At 47.3% G+C, this 21,438-nt stretch overlaps 1 protein-coding gene across 1 annotated transcript in view; it reads left to right on the top strand.

The window, feature by feature from the left end:
* Positions 1–13,792: 13,792 nt before the first annotated feature.
* The window catches only part of KLHDC4 (kelch domain containing 4), a 29,495-nt gene continuing 21,849 nt past the window's right edge, over positions 13,793–21,438 (top strand). The window contains exons 1-5 of the mRNA XM_013954663.2: positions 13,793–13,927; positions 14,777–14,868; positions 15,879–15,957; positions 16,916–17,014; positions 20,088–20,224. Of these exons, the coding sequence (XP_013810117.2) occupies positions 13,829–13,927; positions 14,777–14,868; positions 15,879–15,957; positions 16,916–17,014; positions 20,088–20,224 (506 nt within the window). The 5' untranslated portion in view covers positions 13,793–13,828. The remainder of the gene's footprint in view (positions 13,928–14,776; positions 14,869–15,878; positions 15,958–16,915; positions 17,015–20,087; positions 20,225–21,438) is intronic.

The raw sequence follows: 21,438 nt of genomic DNA on the forward strand, positions 1-21,438 counted from the left end.
AGGGCAGACGGGGAGACTCCTGCTCAGCCGCAAAGTTCGGTGTGGTAAAGGATATGCAAAACACACTCAAGCCTGCAAGGACTTGAAATCAGGTTGCTGCTAGCCTGGGCTTTCATTAAACAAAAGTCAGCAGACCAAATGTGTGTAGATAATAATAATAAAAAAGTCAGTACAAATAATCTTTCTGCATCAAGTCTTGAGAAAATCAAGCTGAACGTTTTGGGGTTGTATCAACGGCAGTTGGCAAAGCAGTTTTGCAATCACAGGGAGCTCTGGCCAAAAAAAAAAAATGTGCAAGGGAGAGCTCAACTTGCAGATGTTACTGCAAGGAGCAAAAAGGAAGTCTGGCCTCTGTAGCCCACCCTGTCCTCACCCTCCGTTGGGCACTGACAACCACAAAAGGTTGCTGCAAGTTACTCTGAGACATGAGCACTGCTTTGGACTTTGTCTCTTTCTCTCTTTCTTTCTTTCTTTTCTTTCTTTCTCTTTCTTTCTTTCTTTCTTATTTCATGCCTTCTGGCTAGTCAGGCAGAGCTCAGGCCTGGCTGGGTCACGAGTTGAGGAGGGGAGTTCAGAAATCAACTCTCCAGGTTGGGGGTGATGTGGGGGCTTCATCTGCACCTCCAAAGAGCCCACCGAGGCCAGCTGGTCCAGCCGGGGCTTGCATGGGGGCGGACTGCACGACTCAGCCCCCTTCCAGGACAGCTGGATGGCACGCTACAGGAAAACGGGCAAAAATCAGCATCTCCTTTTACTGCTCGTGCTGGTCCCGCTGTCGCCAGCCTGCGGCCCTGCCACGCGCAGCAGCGCTTGCTCCTGGGGCCGCAGCGCCAGGCTGCGTTGACTTTGCTGCAGCTCATTGCTGCAGTTCATCCTCTGGTAGCACAGTGTTCTCATCACCTCGGAGGGTGTCTCATGGAAGCAAAAATGATGGATCTGAGATTTTTACAGGGTTTTCCAAATGTCCTAATGAACTCCAGGCGTTGTCGGGCTGGAAATGCTTGTGCTGGGCTGCGCTCCCTGCCTTTAACTGCAATTTCCTTACATTGCTGTGCTGCTTGTACGTCTGCAGCATTTGCTCCTGCTAAATGGCATTTAGCCATTTGCCAACTTTATGTTGCATTAGAAAAATTCTAGATAAACAAAGTTGGGCTTTCCACAATGTAAAGAGTTTAAGCTCTCACGTGATATATTTGGTTGTGCAATTACTGCAAAAATCAGCATTGGATATAGACAGCGTGATCACAGGGTGAGAACAGGAACCCAAAAAAGCAGCTGAATGGAAAAGTCTGGGCTGACTAGCTGTTAATTGGACAGTCCTTGCTCAGGTGAAGAAAATAATCATTTAAAAATAAAAATGCCAGCTCCTAGAAGGAAGCCATTAAAAGCCACAGTAATCCAAGTGCGGATCAGACCCTCTGGGTAACAGAAAATTACTACTGCTGGTCACATTCTTTTCATTAGAAGGAACATTTGTGGATGGAAAAATCCTTTTGTTTCTCTGTTTAGAATTTACTTATTTACATTTGGTTTTGTCATACATCTCTAATGTTTCCTAGAAAAAGCCAGAGGCCTGGCATAACCCAGTTCAGAAAGCCTGCAAGCCCCAAACTTCTCCAGCTTGTTTTAGTTTCCAGGTTTGGTTAATACTTCAAATTAAAACATGGAAAACTTAACCAAAAATCATCTGTCTTTCTTCCAGGGTCTTATGCAGCTTCTGAGCAAGTGCTATCACTGCTAAGCAAAGGTTAAACAGGTTTTGTCTGTCTTATTCATTAAACCAAATTTGAGAGAACCTCCTGCACCCAAGTCAAATGGGATAAAAACAAAATCTTGCAAAATATTCTTTCTTGTCATTGTCTGGGCCAAATTCTGCCTGGGTTTCTTTCCTGCCCTGAGCGTAGAAAAATGAGCCTGCAAAACCACTTTTACGCCTGCCTAATCCCGGCCATAGCCTTGCAGCCGCTTCGGTTGCTCATGCAACACACAGGTTGTTGCATCAGAAGAAAACAGCAGGAGCCATTTCGCGGCCTGCCAGGGCTACTGGAAAGCGTCGCCAGATACACAGCTCTGGCTCTCCTTCCCCCGAAACTCAGCGGGGGAAACTCTGCTCCCCCCTTGCAGGGGGCCCTTTTTGCAGGAAAGGAGCCTTTTACCTAGCGAAGCACTAAGAGGCTGTTCAGCGCAGAGCAGTAACGGCGTAGGACAACCTGGCTGTTTCACTACGGAATGAGATTCCCTGCAGAAATATGATTTACTACAACTATCAAGTGACTAAACCACCTGCGTGTTGTGGCCTGATCTCTGCCTGTGCGCTGGGGAAAAGGCTTCAGCCTGAAAGCGTCTGGATACTGAAGCCAGCTCTGTCGATTCATGCAGTTGGTTAGGCGGTGAAGGATGCTTTTATTTGATTTTCCTTGCCCTTATTAAACAGATTCCAAGCTTTCTGTGGAGCTGCACACCCTCTGTCATGTGCTACAGTCACGCCAGGCCCAGGGGAAACTCGTCTCCCACCCTTCATTGAGAGAACAGCAGAGAGATGAAAGGGTGGGTTAATGAAATAATCTCAAGCCTGGATAACTCCAGCCAGGTGTCACGGAAACAGGGCATGGGAAGAGACGAGGAACTGGAGACAATTATACAGAGAGAAAAAGTTGACACGGAGTGAAAAGGGGATCTAGATCCTCCATCAGATCAAAGAGTAAAAGGCGTGTTGGGAAGAACTTGCCTGCCAGGTGTATTTTGGCTGTTTTGGAGGAGGCTGCTGGGGACAGGGCAGGCGGAGGAGCGTTAGCAGGGAGCAGGAAGATGCTGGCAATACTCCCAGTATAAATAACCCAGGGGGTGGCAGAGGGAGTTGGGCCACGACCCTTCAGCTTGGACTGCAGCGCCTCGGAAAGTGAAGCGCTCTGGATGCTGCCCCTCAGCAGCCAACGCAGCCAACCCCTCCCGGGTGGCTTGGTTAAAGTTTCCCAGGTTTTTAGGCCCACAAAGTTGCCTCCCTGGAGCTAAAGGATGTTCCCTACCCAGGCTTGGAGAGGTTCCCCTTGCAGCCTCAGGCACAGGCGGCTGCTCAGCTCGCTGTCTCCCCAGACAAATAACCACCAGCTTGTTCCAACCCCGCTAGCCTCCAGGTGCAGTGGAGAAAGGTGAGGGATTTGGTAGGAAGGAGGAACGCCAGTGCCAGCCCATGCCTGCCTCCGACTGAGCCCTCTGCCAGACAAGTCCGTGCCTGGGGAGAGCCGCCAGCCCCTCCAGGCAGCTGCTGTGCACTTCAGAGCATCGCAAAATCACTTTGCTACTTGTTTGCCTGCACTGACAGAAAGCTATAGCACAGTTCATGTGAGCCAACAGCTCGGTACAGAAGAACTGACCTTCCTGGCAGACCCGTGTGCTGCAACTGTAGATGAATGTGGTGTTTTGAGCCCAGAGAAGAGAGGAAGACAAGTGCTTTGATTTCAGTGCAGGCAGATTTAGTCTGGAATCAAAGTTTAGCAGGGAAGGGGCTTCCTTTGACTTTTGCCGTTGCTTATATTCCCTAAAAAGTCCATCATCTCTGTGGGGAGGTAGCAGCTGGCTTTCAACCAGTTCTCCTCAACACCCTGCTTGCAGACAGCTTGGAGACACAGCGGCAGACAGGGCTGCTCTTCATCTGCAAGCCAGGCCTGGAAAGAGGAGGGGGAGCAGGGGAGGAGAGGCATTTGGGACTAACCCAAGTGCTCTGCCACACAGAGAAACAAGGTTCGGTTCCCCACATCCAGGCTCCCACTCCCTAGGCAAGACTGCAAGCATTACCAGTGGGGCATTTGGCTCCAGGGAGAGAGCAGCAGGCACTGCCCTGCCCTGCACCCCAAGCTCCACTTAGGAGAGACGCTACTGGACTTCCCACACCAGCTGCTGTGGGACAAAAGGACTCACAGTCTTGTGTGGGCTGGCCAGCATCTTTAGTTTCATCAAATCTCTCATGTTGTATCTGGAAAGGGGGGAGAGAAAGACCTTTCTAAAACAGAGCTGGCCTTTTGCATGGAAATATAACCACCATTCCAGATGACTGGTGTATGGACAACCTGGGGAAGAGGAATAGCTCCTGGGAGGGCCCACCAGATCAATTCACATGCATCCCACCAACAACCATTTCCTCAGAGCCTCTGCACTGAGTGAGGCTGCACATGAGCTCTTGTGAGCAGCCTGGACTCCGCTGTGAGATTTCTCTGAGCATCCTATCACCCTGCATCGTGCCAAACAGCAGACCTTGTTGGCAAAGCTGCTCCGGCAACAAGAAACCACATCTCTCACTGGAGAGCAGCACAGCCTGCCTCTGGCTGGGCAGTGGCCCCAGCTCATTCCTCCTGCAGGTATCGCAAGGTGGAGGGAACGCGTGATAATTTGCCCAATTAGGCAGAGGCCAGAGCAGCTGGTGAGCACTGACGTTTGCAGGGCTGATGGGGACGAGCGAGTCCAGCTGTCAGAGCGGGAAGGAGGTAGTCCTGAAACACAAATGCAACTCTCACTGTGGTTGATGAGGTGGTTGCATCTGCTTCTCCCTTGTACTCCGGATTTTGCAGAGATGCATCCTAGCTGGAACTTGCCAAGAACGTCTCTTGTGTGCCCCAAACAAGACGCACAAGAATGGGCATCCCTCGGCCCATCGGATCCAGGCATCTAGCCACAATCACGCTCCCTCTGTGTGAGGCTGGACTGCTGCTCACCTCAGTCCTGCAATGTGACAGTTTATCTTGTGGGAAATTGGGAAGCTGGACTGAATGTCAATAGCTACCATGGAAACCTGGTTCGTACTCTGGTTTCCTGACAGGTATCACTGCACTGCAAGCAGCAGGTAGCAGAGCAAATATTGGTTTTCAAATGAGAGCTAATTCCCATCTACTTCATCAGCAGAATGGATTATTTGTGTGGTGTGTCAGATTGTTATTCACGTGGTTATCTTAATAACAATGTCGTGCTTTCCATTCAAGCAGCAGATGTTATCATCAGGCAGACAGAGGAAAAAGTCTACTGTGACATATCACCAAGATCTGTCTTTGGTCTTCCTGTGTGACTCTTTTCTTCTAGTAAAAGAAATGACATCACAGATCAGGAAAGAAAACTGTGTGAATTAGAGCGATAGGAAAATTGTTAACGGATATTAGTTCCTTTTGGAATGCAGCTTGAGATTAAAATAAAACTTTTTCTTTATAAAATTGAATCAATGATAGATAAACAGATATGGAACAATCATCTATTACATCATGTCTGCAAAAACACCCTGAAACACGTCCAGAAGTGGATGTGATGTCATCTTGTAAAAAGTAAATCATACTAATTACTAGAGTTTGAATCTACCCAAACACTCGGTGCGGGAGAACTGTATCGTGAAAAACTGGCAGGCTTTGTAAATGAGACACTATTTTCTGCTGGATGGAAAAGGAAGTTTTATCCACATTTCATGGTCCCTACATTGCTAACCAGCAATGGCAACAATCCCGTTGCCAGTGATCCAGTGGGGATGTTTGCTGCCCAAACACAGCCGGCATGCCTCCAGGAAGAAGGGATACTCCCCGCTGGCAGCCCCTAACATAGGTGTGGACACCATCCCACGCCACAGACTGTGGGCAGTCCTCGAGCTCAGCCGATTGGCCTCGCTGGTCTCCATCTAATGTGCCAGGAAGTTATGCACCTCTTCCTACAGGAGGGTTCGCATTTGTCCTGTATGTTTTGGGGGATCACAGGGAAGAGTGAGAAAGTAGGACTCTGGGATCAATGCAGCCACGGAGCATGCATCTCTTGTGTCACCTGCTCCACACCTGGTTTCTTGTACCCACCACAGCCAGCATGATCAAACCAATGTGCAGAGCCCATTAGAACAACTCCTTCTCCATGCCCATATAGCTTAATGCTTTAAGAGAATATTTCTGCTCACGAGGGAGTGGTTAATATACCCCAGGTCTACCTTTTTCAGCCAGTGAGAATGAATAAATATTTTCTTTTTCTTTTGCAAAAACACAAGGAATCTTGCCAGGGTCATCATTTCATGAGGGTAAATGTTTAGCATGATAAGAGATATAAAGAGCTATCTTTACAGATGGCCTAACAAAACCTGACTGAACTGGCGTGCGAGAACATACCAAATCTCTCTGCAGTTTATTGCTCAGACCGGTAAAGCCTTGTCAAATCAAGGTGACAGCAGCAGGTAAGGCAGTAAGTAGATAATCTGATCCCAACAGCTGTCACAGCACTAACACGAAAAGCAAGCATCAGTTAGTTGTGGAAAAACTTACCCATCAGACTGGGCTCAGTGGCTTTTTGTGAAGATAAAGCAGAGTTAATTCTATCAACACTGTTGTTATCAGGATTGAGGTGGATGAAAATCAAACATTAAGGGTCAGTCTCTGTCCTTTACCTCTTCAGCTGTAAAAAAATAAAAATAAAAAAATCAGGCATGGGAGAACCATGAGAGATGACCTATGCCTGTCCCTGCTTCAAGGCTGCTCAGCCTGCTCTGACCATCTTGGGCAGATATCTACCTCACATGGTCTTAGAAACATCTTTGGAGACTTCACAGTGGCCCTCCACAGCCTCTCCTCATGTCTCACAAGCCTTCCAGTCAGAAAGTTTTTGCTAATGTGTAATTAAACCTTTTTTGGTAATATATAAGTAAGCATCCTCGTCCTGACTGGCGTGAGCATGGAGAGCGATGTTTCACATGCTACAGATGACTACGAGGGTTTCCCCCTCTTCTTTTTTCTTCACTAAATAGCCCCACCTCCCTCGATCTTTTCCCAAGGGCTGTGCTCCTGGGCCTAGCAGCAGTCTTCCCGGTCTCCTGGTTGGGCAAGTGAATTTTGTGCCTGCACTACCAAGCAGAGGAGACAGGCTGTGGATTGCATTGAGAGCAGGTTGGCTGAGCCACCCGGATCAGGCTGACGTCTTGCCTTATGAACTGACGAGGAAAAAACGGTGCTTGAGAGCACTTGAATGAGGGCATTGTATGTAGTCTGGTGATTACAACAAAAGCCGGGCTATTCTGCCACGGCCTGCCTTCATATTATTTGTCTCTTTACGCTGGCATTTCGCTCCCCATTAAAGTGAAACACACATCTGCTATAAAATATTCTGAGATCCTGTGATGAAAGGGTCTATAACAGGAACAGAGTGTTAGTTAGGTATTAATAGAGCGCTGATTATTTTTAACAAGTGAATATATCTGCCTACCAAGGGAAAACAGGACTGATAACTGTGTCCACTGGCCGGTCCTTTGTGTCCAAGAGAAAGCAGCACCTGCAGACTCACCGTACGTGCCTGCTGGGGTGATGGTGCCCCTCAATACCTGAGCACGGGCTCTTCGGGTTTCTCATGGCAGAATAAACTTCCCTGGGTGAAATGAATGTGCTTGGACTTGTTCTTAAGGCAGATAAAAATACTGGATTAATATTGAGTCCCTGCTGGAACCACTTTCTGTGTCATCTAATTCCTGAGGATTTAAGAAGAGGGAGGCACTACCTGAGTAAGTGAAAGTTGGAGAGACTGAAAAACATAAGATTTCTTTGCCTAAACAACCTCCATTCACTTGAGCACGTTGTGCTCTTGTTCTCCTCACATCCTGAAGCTTGGCCCTGTGCTTGGTCAACTGCTTCCTACTCGTGGGTGATCAGCACCTCTGCAGATGATGCAATTCTTGCACCACGGTGCAGGGAAGGAGCCGGCGCAGGGCCCGTGGCTGCTGAGGAGCTGACATCTGCTGGGACGTGAAAGCTATTACACATCTTACTACATTCCAGTCTGGGTTGCATCAGCCTGAGAATTTGAATAATGGGGGGGAAAATCGGTTGCATACATAAGGGCTGGGGATTTTAAGGTATTTTTGGCTGCTTTTTATTGCTCTTATGAGCAATATGACCTTTCCTTACCAGAACTCATTTCTCACCCCAGTCTTTCTGGGGTTTCTTTCGACTCACTTCTTTTCTAGCTAGTTCACCTTATTCTTTACACTTCTGTTTGGAAATGACAAAGGGGATTCAAAGACATTTGGGGTGCTGTGAATGGGGCTGAGCCACAAATTCTGCACTTTGGACCCAATCTTCCTACAAAATCCTGACTTTGGATCGGGGATCCAGGGACCTGTAGAATGATATTGGCATTTAAAAGGAGTATCTCTGCATCATCTTTGAACCAAAATGAGTAGAAAAATATCTAAACACATTTATAAATAAAATGGGAATAGAGCAAAACAAGCCTGATGATTTGATATGAAAAAAAAGTTATACTTGATATCAGCCAGACTACATCCCTGATATTGTGAACCTTACTGCTTTACACAGTGAAGATTAAGCATCTCTAAAGAAGCTTAGGTAGCCTAATTAATGGCTCACTAGCCTAATTAATGAAGATCTTAGTGCTTTCTCTAGAGACTGACATGACTGTATTTTGTTGCCCTATCCCTTTTTGCAGGAGGAATATGAAACCCAGGACAGACTTGAAGGCCATCTAACATTTCTGCTTTCTCATTGCCATTCTGGGAATCAGCACACTGTCTCAAGCAGATTTGTGGGGGACGATGTGACAGGAAGACGTGACAATAGATGGACAGAGACTCTGCGTGGTTGCTAGAGTGTTTTAATCAAGAGCAGCTTTAAGGCTGGGCTGGTAAATAGTGCCATGGCTCAGTGACACCAAGGACACCCTACGCACTAGAAATAGCATCATCAAAGCTGGTCTGATGAAACAGCAGAGGCAAAGACCCGTCCCTGTAGGAATCTGTGTGATACGATGTTTGAAAAAGGACAGGCAAAATAAAGCAGTGACACACGCAGAAGAATTCAGCTGCTCTGCAAGGAAGCTTGCAGAGGTTGATTTCTCGAGCATGAGAAGAAGCTCTGGGGGTATGCTGGCTGTTTGAACAGCATTAAAACATTAGTTCTTCCAAAAGTCCTGTCCTCCTGTGCTTACTCATGTACATGTGCATGCGTGCATGCTTCCTGTAAGTTAGTAAAGCCTTTATTTGAAAAAGAATTTCTGGATTCTGGTGCTTATCAGCATGGTGGTAATGAAAGACACTTTCAGTAAACAGTGGCAACAGGCCTTTCTCACATGGCAGCTGTTCTGGGTGAACAGCGGAAATAACTTCATGGTCTTACGCCGCTGCTCGCTAGGAGAGAAGGTGCCTGCCCAGTGAACAGGATCCCTTGGCAATGCAAGGCAATCAGCATTCACTCGTCATCTTGGTTGGCAGTTTCAGCTGTTTTACACATCCAGAAAGTATATAATCCTGCCAGTACATAGCCACCCTTAAAATGCTGATCAGCCCTTTTGCTGCTGTGAATATTTTGCTACCCTTAGAAAGCTTCTCTAGTCTAGCTTCAAGACTAGAACTGGTGCCTGCAAAAAATGACCGTGTTTTCAGAACTATCTTCCACAAATCAGCCTGGTGTGACACCCAAGAGTGAAGCATTGCAGCTGGAAATGTACATTAATGTTTCCTGGTTTGTATCTACCGGGTGAACATGGGTACCCACACCTCTCAGTCCTGCCTCTTTCACTGTGAGTAGATTCATTAAAAATGAACTAAATACAGCCAGGCCAGGGCAGATTCACATGTATGTAAATGTGGTAATGAGGAACTTAGTTTGATGTGAAAACCAGACTTCTTATTGTAGGCATTAGATGTTGATTTTAGTGCTTAAATGGAAGCACCTGTGTCTAAAAACTAAGAGAGAGGGGAGAGACATGCTTACTCAGTTGCTCTGGATCAGTGGTGGAGATATGCTTGCTCATTTACTGTAGATCAGTGGTGAATTCAGATGAGACTTTACTTCACCATGCCTGTATTTCTTCTTCCAAGTGTTTTCTGTATGTTAGCTGGAACTGCCATCTTATTACTGCCAATGGTACTAATAATTAGTGCTATAACACCAGAGTGGTAGAATGTCCTCAGCTAGAATGCTTAAAATTGCTGCATCATCAATAATGATCAGAAATCTGGATTTCTAAACCACTATTCTGATACTTCTTGCTTTTTAATTTCTTATCCGCAGTTTTATTAGACTTCAAAGACACACACGAAAAAAAACAACAATGAAACTACACTGGAATGGAGAGAAAGCACTTTCGCTGATTCATGGAGAATTTGTAGCTTCAAGCGTGACAATTTGATGGATTTAGATTGATGTCCCTTGGGATCTCTAGCTGAATAAAGCCATATTTTGTACTTCCCTCCAAGGAAGCCTCTGCCTTCCTCTGCTTCCTCTGTTTTCAAGATATTAAAACACCAATTTCAAAACAGAAAATACAGGAAGCAAATTGAATGGCTATGAGATGCTATCAGCTCCCGGTTATAAACGAGCCTGAACGGAGCAAAGTGCTGTCGCTGGGGCTGCCGCCTCGGTCTGAATTCAGGTGCTGCCGGCATCAGCAGGGGCAGAGGGGCCTCTGCTGGACTGTGAGCACAGCCGGGATCAATTCCTGTCTTTTCAGTACGAGGGATTTTTTTCCAAGTGAGCCTTAGCTATGCACATTGCCGAGACTCTCGGCGGTATTTGTGTTTGGGGCTGAGAGCCTATGAAATGCAGCCACTGAAGACTGGGGGGGCACTTTTCGCCCTTCTTAAGAACTGTGCAGCCTGGCTGTGGTTTTCTCCTCCCTGTTTTGCACGTGCGGAGCAGGAAAGCATTGGCCTGAGCCTGGAGGAGACCGAGGGACCTGGTTTCTGACTTATCACGTGAAGCTCTCCTGCCTGAGGTATACACCACACACCCAGGAAAAATTATTTTCTCTAACTTGTTTTCCTGACATGGCAGAGGGCAAAAACACTACTTAGAGCCTTGAGACTGCTGGATCAAGCTGTTCTCCTTATTCTACTCTTACTTTTATTCTACTCTTTCTCTATAGACAGACTGTGTCGCAGTGGTCTAACGCATCATCTCTTCCTAGAATCGCAATGCATTTTTGATTGATTTAGTTACTCTGCTGTCAGCAGAGTCCTCCTGCTTAATCTGTTTCATTAATTCCTTCCCTGCTACTGGCTTCAGAATGCATTAACATGGGAAAAATAAATCAAGTGTTTGAGCACAAAGAAGACCTATGGGAAAAAGCTTTTGAGCCTTTTCTGAAGCTTCCATGCCTGTTATTCTTTACTTTGCTGATACAGCTGGATTTACCATCCTGTTGAATGAGCATATTCCAGACCGTAAAAAACAACAAAGTAAACCCACGTGCTCTTTGTATAGGTCAGAACTGGAGATGGGCTGCCAGATATAACAGCATAGGACATTTCAGATCAGTAGAATGAAATGTGCAAGCACTGGCAAAGTCAAGCTTATGCTATGTTCCTTATCAGCACACAGTTCGAAACCCCAAAACAAAGCAGAAACAAAACTTGAAACAAAACAAAAATCATACTGTGAAGACATCTGTGCGTGGGAACGTGTGTGTGTGTGCGTGTGTGTGCACGTGTGTGTGTCTGAACTCAGACATGTTTTCGAGTGCACATCTGTCTGCCAGCTGGGTGGATGTTTGTGTGAACGTGTAGGAATACATCCGTGACTGTTGTGTGGGAATGTGGAGTGGCCCTGGGCTTGTGCAGGGTGACAGAAAGCCTGGGAAAAGAGCTTACCTACCTTTTAAGTCAGTTTTGGAGTCGTAAATTTAAGTCTTGGGGCATTGGTACTCTCACACCACAGTCCTCAAACTCATCTACACTGTCAAGGCTTTCACCAGAGCCATTCAAGGAAGATGCATCTTTGAATATCTACCATCATTGCTACAGCAGGACTTTTACATCATGGTGGAGCAGGGGAATATTTCTCCGTGAGAAGTTCATGCCCTGATCCATGCTTATATTGTGCTTTGTATTTTCAAAGTGGAGTGCAAAGTTTTCTTTGTCCTTTCTTCTCCCTTTTTCTTCATATAAGCCATGTGAAACTAGATTCTGCAGTTCAAGAGATCAGAGAACTCACACTAGGACTGTTCTGCCCCATGCAGTTCCCCATGTGGTGGCTAGCTCCAAATGACCCTGAACATCTGAAACTGTACTGAGAAATATGGAAAGTAAAATTCTGAGAATGCAATTGGAGCTCTCAGAGATGGAGATTTCTGTCTGCTCAGTTATGGAAATACCATGAACAATGCAGTGCTGAGAAGGCTGATGCAAACGGGGGCAGGCAGTGTGGAGGTGGTGAAAGACTCCTTACTCCTCCAGTAAACCAACGCCCGTTGAAGACCTCAAGAGCGGGTTTCACAAAGAGGCAGCCTTTTTCATTTCAGAGTCCCTTCAAAAAAACCCCCTTGAGATCTGGCCCAGGGGAATCAGTGACCAAACTGCTGTAGTCATCAGGAGGGGATAGGTTTTCACACGATGGTTTTCTTTTTGAGGTTCAAGACCAAGAAACATCAGGGGGACTTCTCGGCCTGTGCGTAGCACCAGGGAATTCAGCAGGGCTCCTTCAACTTATGTCGACTGAGAAATTGCCCCGTTCACTTGACCTGGTGTCTCCTTAGCTTTCCGTTCACTTCCTGGGCACAAAGAATCGCACGTTGCAGCTTCAGTTGTAACCGCAATGTTTTCAGGATTACCAGACAAACAAACTCTTGGTCAGGATGTACATTGTTTGCAACCTCAAAATATTTTCCCAGCTCTTCCCCTCCCTCTTCATGCTTTGGGGTTGTGTTTCCAAGATCTGAGGTTGCAGTGTAGGCAGATGCTCAAAACGTAGGAACTGTCCTGCGATTTCCACAGCAGGTACTTAAATACTTGGGTTAACTCTGCTGGCATTGAGCTATAACTTTACTGGTTATCCTCGAGGGTTTGGATTAGGAAGTGGGTTGGACAGTGGTGAAAAGCACCCTGCCTCCAGGCAACGCAGGCTTTTGTTAGAGTTTACGGAAAACATAATAATTGTACTACTTCTCTGGAAGTGAGAAACAATCACAAAAGCAATTTTGAAGTGCAATGGGATGAAAGGAAACTCAGTGCAAAGCTGTATTTAAACCTGAGCAATATTTACAGCGCACACACCAGTTATGTTCTCACAGTCCCTGTTTCTCCAATAGTTCTACCCGGGCTCAGCATCAGCATGAAACAAACATGTAAAAAGCCAAATAATCGCTATTCTGTCTCCACCATGGAGGGATCACTACTGTGCAATCACCCGGTGTCCTCTCACAGCGCCCACAGTCTCCTGGCGGCTTCCCGAAACCTCAGGCCTTTGCGAGACCCGCCCCAAAAAACCCACGTTCCCAAAACTTGGCGGCTGGAAAGGCTCCGTGGCAGGAGGCCGGGTGGAAATCCGTCCCTTGCCCGGTGCTGTCAGCCAGAGATTCATTTCCATCCCTACGCGGGGCCTTGCCGGGCCCGGCTCACCCTCTGGGAGCCTGGAGGCACTCCGCTTCCCCGGGGGGCCATTTTGTGTGCCTGGGGGGTGGGGGCCATTTTGTGTGCGGGGGGGGAGGGGTGGGGTGGGGGCCATTTTGTGGGTTCCACAGCCTCCTCGTGGGGGGGATAAACAGAAACACGAGGCAAAAAGCAGGTCCGGCCTCGGAGGAGGGGGGGGGCGGTGTGTGGAGCCGGGCTGAGGCCTCCCTCGGCCGCCGGGGGCTCGGCCCAGCCCGGGGGGGCCTGGCGGGGCCGGGGCTGAGGGCAGGCGCTGCCGCCTTGGGGCGCTGAGGGAGGCCGCGCCGCAGCCCGCCGCGCCTGCAGAGGGCCCTCGCGGCCGCGGCTCCGGGGCAGGAGGCGGCCCGCGGCCTGGAAGCGCCGGGCCGAGGCGAGCGCCGCTGCCGGCCCCGCGGTGCGGCCGGGGCGGCCCGCGAGGCCTAGCGCGGCCTGCCTCCCCCGCCGGCCATGGGGAAGAAGGGGAAGCGCGAGAAGAAGGGGAAGGGGGCCGAGAAGACGGCGGCGAAGATGGGGAGGAAGGTGTCGCGCAGGGCCAGGAAGGAGGAGGTGAGGCGCGGGGCCGCGGCGGCGGCGGCGTGGGGGGAGGCTGGAAGCTGAGGTGCTTCCAGCTGCAGGCGAGGGAGTTCGTGCGTGGTTATGTGCCCCGCTGCCTGCACGCGCGGGGGGTGAAACCCCGCAGGTGGCGGCTGCAGGGAGAACCGCTGCCGCGCTGCAGCGGCGAAACTCCCAGGTCTGGAGAGTCTCTGCTTTGACCACGCTGCGGCGATCCGACTGCTGCAAAAGAGGCCAACGGAGTGGAGGTCTTGGCCATGGGGGTGCAGGAGAGACCTTGGACCAGGAGAGCAGAAACTCCCCCTGGCTGCAAACCTCCTTGTGCCATTGCAACTTAGCATGTGTTTCACAGAGGTGCGGAGGAGATTTTATTTAGCTTACAGAAGTTGAAAGGGAATTAAAACAATACATGCAATTTTCTCTCTAACTAAAGTACGAACTGGGAATAGGAAGGAATTCCCCTTTCCATTTGCACCGGCAGAGAAGAGGACTGGTTAGATCATAGCATGTAGCTCTTCGTAATTTTGTAGGGTTTAAGTGATAGCTGTATGCTTGCTGGTTTGTGCTGTGTTTCCGCTGCAGGAGTAGCAGGTGTACACCGAATGCACTTTGCCTGCCATCCTCTTGGAACTCTTTTAAGCACTTGTCAGTGGGAGACCAGTCTCTAAAGTACTTGGTACCAGTGGAAGTACTTGGTGTCCATTTCTCATAGTTGAATGAAGTGAACCCAAGCAGCCAATTTAACTTTTTCAAGGGGAAATTGTGAGGGTGACTGCTTGTTTCAGCAGTGTGCAGGTGACTCTGTGCATGTCGAGAAATTCATATCTGGCTTTTCATTTCCAGGAGGATCTTGAAGCCCTGATAGCAGAATTCCAGAGTTTAGATGCTAAAAAGACCCAAGTAATTGAGACATCCTGCCCACCCCCTTCGCCCAGGTAAGAGATTGTGTGAGACTTTGGCCATAGCTCATACAGTTGTTGCTAGTGCTGTTAATGAAACTTAGCTGTGTGAAGTTATTTCCTGAGAATGGAAGGTATAATGTCTGGCCAGACTGATTTCTGGAGTCATAAAATATCTGGTAAATTGAATCCCTGGATTAAGAAAGGCACTAAAAGCATTTCACACCTTAAAATCCCCTTTTTAACATCTCGTCGTCCCACTAAAAAGAAGCAAAGCCGAGTTAGATTTTAGGGCTTTGAGAAGAATAAAGATTAAGAGAAATGTTTGGATTTGGACTAGAAAGCTGGAGGGACTCAAGGGGTAAAAAGATGTGTCACGAGATACAAAACACTTGATCAAGTGTAGGCCGGGAGTCCACACACTGCTAGGTTCTGTATTTCTGGTTGCCGTGACTTGTTATAAGCCCTTCTCTGTGGTACCTGTTTTCCTCTCTGTGTAGAGGGACAGGTCAGTACATTACTGTCCATCTTAAGCGTGTTACAATGGTCAGTTGCTACCTTGTGCCCGGGTGGTAGGGATCTGTCCCCACATGGTGCAAAGCCCTTTGGTGATACGTAGATGGGTGGTGAGCAGTGGTGTCTGCAGTGGGATGACGCAAGTAAGTTGATATGAGACAGCCCAGTTCTACCCATAGTTATGTGCCCTCATAAAACTAATTTTTGTTCCTGACACACCAGCATTAAAATTCAAGAGCTCACGTCAAAAGGCATGTTAAATGGCAGTGTAACGTGTGCTCCTAAAATAGGATAAGATTTCAGACGATGTCAAATTAATCTTGCTGGAAGTTTTAAAGAAGTTAATTTCTTTGGGAAGTTTTTAGCCCTGGGGTGAATACTGCAGCCTAGTAACTGTGCAGCTGATGGAGAGACCCTTGAGGCTAGAGAGCAGAGGCGCTAGCACTAGCTGTGTTTGAGGCTGCAAGCTTCTGAGTTTTACAAGATTGTTAACACTTACTGGTCTTGGCCCATCTCTCTTTCTTTTGCAGGCTGAATGGCTCCCTGTCTGCTCACCCTGAGAAAGATGAGTTGATCCTTTTTGGAGGTGAATATTTCAATGGCCAAAAAGTAATGTATACTTCCATTTTTCTTTATTCTGCCCCCCCCCATTGTAATTTGCGTGAGTCTCATTTGAAGCGAAGAGTCAAAGCACCAGTCATAAAATATGTATTTGTCCCTGAATGAGAGCAAAATAGCCTTTTAATTCCACAGTGATACTGTCTCATGCCTGAACAGTTGGCAGGAAGGAGACATGCTAGAACCTATTAAGGAGTCGGCATCAATATTTCAGGGCTTCATAATTTCTCCAGACTTAATAGTAGCTGTGTCTGCCCCTCATCTTTGATAACTATTGAAGAATCTCTATCTTCTCCCTCTGAAAACAATATACTTCTGCAGTTTTGCAACTGGCAAGGCATTGCTTGCCTTGGAGATGTGTATGGTAGCAAATATGTGCAAGCAGGTGCTCTTGTTCCTAAATTTTTGCAAGTTACAAGTGTTTATTGTGCTTCTGGAAACAAACTGATCTTTCTAACCCTGAGAAGTTGTGCATATTCTAGCCTGAAAACTGAAGCCTGCTAAAGATATTTGGCCCTATATTTAGGATCGCTTCATGTGATATGCTAAATAAATTCTGCTTGTTTCATTACCTTAAGCTGTTCCTGTCTCTGGAGTTGAGCAGCACTTTGGGCAGCTTTAAATTCTGCATCTGTGTTAAGCTCCAACTTCCCAAGTCCTCATATCTCAAGCTGACTCGGACCTTACCTCGGGTTTGGGAAAGAACAGTCTAGTCCGTGATTCATGCTGGGAAAGTTGCTGACTCCCAGTCTAGTGAAGGAGGCTGTTGTCCTCCTTCCCTGCCTTATAGAGGCAGTTGAACTTCCACTTTGCAAATCTGGTGCTGTGTATCTTCTCCCCTAACACACAGGTAACCTTCAGAGGGGCCTGTGGTTGAACAGATTGATCCTGTTGAATGGGGAGCTCTGGTGATGCATGTTTTCCTTTCCTTTCCTTTCCTTTCTAACAGACGTACCTGTATAATGAACTGTATGTTTACAACATCCGGAAGAACAGTTGGACTAAAGTAGAGGTCCCCAACCCGCCTCCTAGGCGATGCGCTCACCAGGTAAAGTTCAGGGTGATGGAGCAGCACTTGGAATTGTTCTGACGCTGCCCTGAAGACAGATGGGAGTTGCGCTTGCTTCCAAGGGTTTCTGGCTTCTCTGCATCCTCCTTGTCATGGGTTGCCAATAGTGTCACCACACCTCTTGTGCTGAGGGGGTCTGGAAAAGCCTGTCCGAGGTGCTTGTGCTCTCTGATTACTGAGTGGCCTCTGGAAGTGTTAAGTGGTAGAATCAGGATTTGGGGTTGTCATAGCTGAGGGTTCAGCAAGACTCAAACAGTACTCACAGGGAGAAAGTCTCTTTTGCAGATGGACTGTCTTCCTGCATTATCTGGGGACCAGCCCAACCATCCATAATCCCAGGATGGCACTGGGATTTTAAAAATCTTAGTCAGGATGTAACTCAGAAGTTGACCAAAGTGCTATGAATGGCTGAGTTGCCATGCATGATTATTTTTTAATGCCTGTGTCTATAGGCATTACAGATGTTGCCACTCAGCAATGTGAAAGGTCCATCAGTGTAAGGTATCCCTGCTAGCACGTAGAAATTGGACTTTGCCAAGTGTCCCAGCTGTACAGCAGGATGGACCTCTTGCAGTGGCTGTGTGTGTCCTGCCTTTGGGTTGCAGTCTTTCCATGGCAGATGGGCTGTTTTTCTTCTGTGTCTACCAAGGCAGTGGATGAAGTTGTCTAAATTTTTTCTGGGATATTGCACCCGATCACATTCACCTGGAAGTCACCGCAGTGGTGTCTCTGTCATTAAAGTGGCTGGCTGTGATGATGAAAGATTTGGTTTTGTTTATACTATGTGAATGTCTGTGCATTAGGAACTGGACTGGAGACTTGTATTTTTTTGCGGGTCTTTGGCCCTTGCCAGCTGTCTGATAGATTATTTTACCTGTTGTATCAAGTGGCTGGGTGACTTGTACATTTCAAAAGCTGCCATACAAGATGTGAATGTTATTTTCTTACTCATGGCCAAAGCTCTTTAGAAGTTCCCAGTGAGATCCAGTGCTCTGGGAAGGTTCGTATGCCCTTGCTACACTGCACCTAAATGCTAGTCTTGCTCAGAGTTCCACGTGCCTCCTTGGACTGAAAGGCTCCAACTGGTTACCTAGGCTACCTCACGGAGCTTAAAATCGTACTTGATTTCAATGATCAAATTCCATAAGGAGACCAAAAATTGGAATATTTGTTTACTTGAGTGAAAAGGAGGTTACTTTGTTGATATGGAGTTAAGCGGTGCTTGTGTGTTGGTAGCCAGCAGGTGGCTGTCTAGCAGCTGAATCTAAACTGAGCGAGCAGGCTGTGCACTGGGGAGTTGCAATTGGATTATAACAGAAATAAAATGAGAAACCTATCTGAGGAGTTCTGCTTCAACAGTACATTTTCTGTCTGATAATTAATTACATTTGAACGGGAGACTGTTCAGCCCCATTAACTGCCTGGTTTGTTCTCTTCCCTCTGACTTTCTTTTTAATGCATGTTCCCTATTAGCTCAAAGGTAAACAGAAGTGTGTCTGTGGGTTGCTATGTGCATGTTTGCAGTCTCATTTCTCATCTGTGGTCTGTGACACAGGATCCTTCATCTGAGTTGCCCTGGCTGCTTCATTGCATCAGTTCAGTAGAGCTGAAGTGTGAATAGCCATGGACCAGTGTTGTCAGTTGTCTGAGGAGAGAAAAGGGCTTGGTTATGTGATGAATTTGGAGCCGGCTCTTCGAAAGGTCACACACAAGTATAAGCAGGCTGTTGTATATACCTTGCACTTAAGTTTTAAGCACTAGATACCCATGAATATCAGACACGTATCTCCTTTGGTTGGGTAACTTCATGTTCCCATGAGTGCTTCTTGCAAACACACCCAGTATTTTCTCACGTGTTTAATCCTTGCATGCATAGGCTGGCTTATGTCAGGGCATGGACACATGTCTGGTGCTAAAAATCTCCTCCTTTGCTGTTTGCAGGATTAGACAGGGAGGAAATGAAGCCCTTCTGAAGAAAGAGATCATTATCCCAATATTGGTCTGTGATAGGAATTCTGGAAAAACATGTATGCAAGAGTTTGTTTATAGTGTAACAACCTCAAGAGGTCTCAGACATGGAATAAGCTTACACATTTGCTTGGATTCCTTTTTTGGGATTTGTTTCTTTTTCTGCTTGGTCCCTCGGCAGAAAATTTCAGTTAAATGGGGTCTTGCTCTTCTCTCCCTGCCTCTTAACTGTCAGCTCCTGTACCAGCAGGGTATTTTGGTGCTGCTCCTTGCAAAAATAATAAGTAAAACAAATCCTTTTAACACTCTCTGGTACTTGCCTTTGACAAAGCATTGACAGTCTTCTCTTGTCTAAATGGTGCATGTTTCCTTCTGTGTTTGGTTTTATTTATTCAAAGGCAGAAACAATGCCTTTCAGGCCTTGGGAAGGTTCAGGTTTTAAAATGTGCTACAGCTTGGTTTCTGTACCAGTTATTATTTTATAATCTACAAAGTGTATATACAAATGTATAAAGAGTAATTGTGTACTGCCAACGTCCTTTCCAAATAACTCCCCCCCACCCATTACTGTGCCTGCCCTGTGGTGGGATGTTACCTGTGCCTCAGAGGCAGGAAATGCCCCTTTTCTGTGTGTGGCTTGGAGTTCCTCAGCCACCAGCGTGTCATCTGCAGGATGCTATTTACATGCCTAAAGGATGGGTGAACTATTCCCAAACCTTAGCTGTGGAGAGCTTCCCCTTTTGCTGAAGAGAGATTTGAAGTATTGTTATTAAACTAAATCCCAAGATGCATCCCAGCGAATGTTGGATCCATCTTGGAACTCAAGATGCTGGGAAGAACCCAGCTCCTTGGCCAATTTTCCTTTGCTATAGGGAAGGTGCGCTAAACAATGAGTAACTTTACATTTAAAATTCCCCTTCCCCCAGCCCCAGAGAGCTGCCGTTGCCAAGCAATGCAGCAGCAGCCGCTGCCACTTGTCTGCTCTCTGGAATTCAGAGGCAGCTGCACATTTGACTGATAAAGTTCTTCTGTCTCTGTTTTCTGAACTCTCTTCTGATCCCGCTCTTCATTCTTGTCCTGGCAGGCAGCAGTGGTGCCCACAGGCGGTGGGCAGCTGTGGGTGTTTGGCGGGGAGTTTGCATCTCCCAACGGGGAGCAGTTTTACCATTACAAGGATCTCTGGGTCCTGCATTTGGCTACCAAGACCTGGGAGCAGATCAAGTAAGTGGTGTGTTCTGAATCGAACGATGTGGACCTCATGAGGAACTCTGCTGGTATGGCCTGAGTTTGGTTCCTTGTATGGTCCTGTGATTTCCCAGCTGTCTGCCCATCTCTCCCTTGAGCTCACAGATGCCCATGCTAGAAATGGTGGAGAGGACAGCCCCCAGGAATAAGTGGAAATGAGAGACATGTTCTGAGACTACAAGGCCAAAGCTGTTTTGTTTAATAAATGATTTTTGGAGCATGGGTGTGCTTGGGTGTTGTCTAATTGAAGAAAAGAGTATCAAGAAAGGCAATGTCTGCCCCAGCAAGGGCAAGTGTAGATGTGCAACTTCAAAACAGCCCTTACTTGTTGCTCTATCTGTCTGGGCTTATGGCTGGGCTGTACGAGAACTTGAAGGATCTCAGCCAGTTTAAGTTTTAAACAGCTTTAAGTATCTATCCACAGAGCCAAGTTCACTCCTGGTAATTGGTGTTTGCTGCCTTAAGATTCCTTGGGATGAACAAGCAAATAAATCAGATCCAGCAAGGAAATTAGGTGCTAAAAGTCCTGTTGATTTTTGGCAAGAATTAAGGAGCCTAAAAGTCTTTTGTGGGTCTGGCCCAAAGTCCTCTGCTGATGTTTCCTTAACCTTTGGCTTCTAGGCTTTGCTACTCACTTTTATATTTGCATGAGAGGAAAAGAGATCTGGTTAGTCAACTGGTAGACTGAGAGGCAGGAGATGTGGCTTTGGTTCCAACTCTGCCATAGACCTTCTTTTGGACCCTGGGATTGTCTTGGCTGCAGGATTAAGCAGAGGACAACTCTGGGTGGGCTGGAACTCCAGTGCAGGTTGCCTTCAAGCTGGCAGTACACTGGGGAAAGCAGCAGCTTTTGAGCAGCACTTGCTCATCAGCAGCTCACCCTGCCAAGCTCCTGGGCATGAACTCTAGACCCTGCTTCAGGTGGGGAGCCCTAAAACTGCCTGGGCCGATCACTTTTTGCCCTACTTACAAAGTGTGGGTGCCTGTGGTCTGGGCCTTTCCCTCTTGGCACAGTAATTGAGAGGGTGATTTAGGAGTGAGCTATGCGGAGATGGATACCCTGGCTCTGCCTTGGCACATGCCTGAGGCCACGCAGTGAGTCATGGAGCCTGTCTGCCTTTTCCCCCTCTCTGCAAAATGGGAACATTGATATTGCCTGACAAGGGGGAATTTGGAGGTTTAATTTTGCT

Source organism: Apteryx mantelli, chromosome 10 (genome assembly GCF_036417845.1).
Source record: "Apteryx mantelli isolate bAptMan1 chromosome 10, bAptMan1.hap1, whole genome shotgun sequence".
NCBI lineage: Eukaryota > Metazoa > Chordata > Aves > Apterygiformes > Apterygidae > Apteryx > Apteryx mantelli.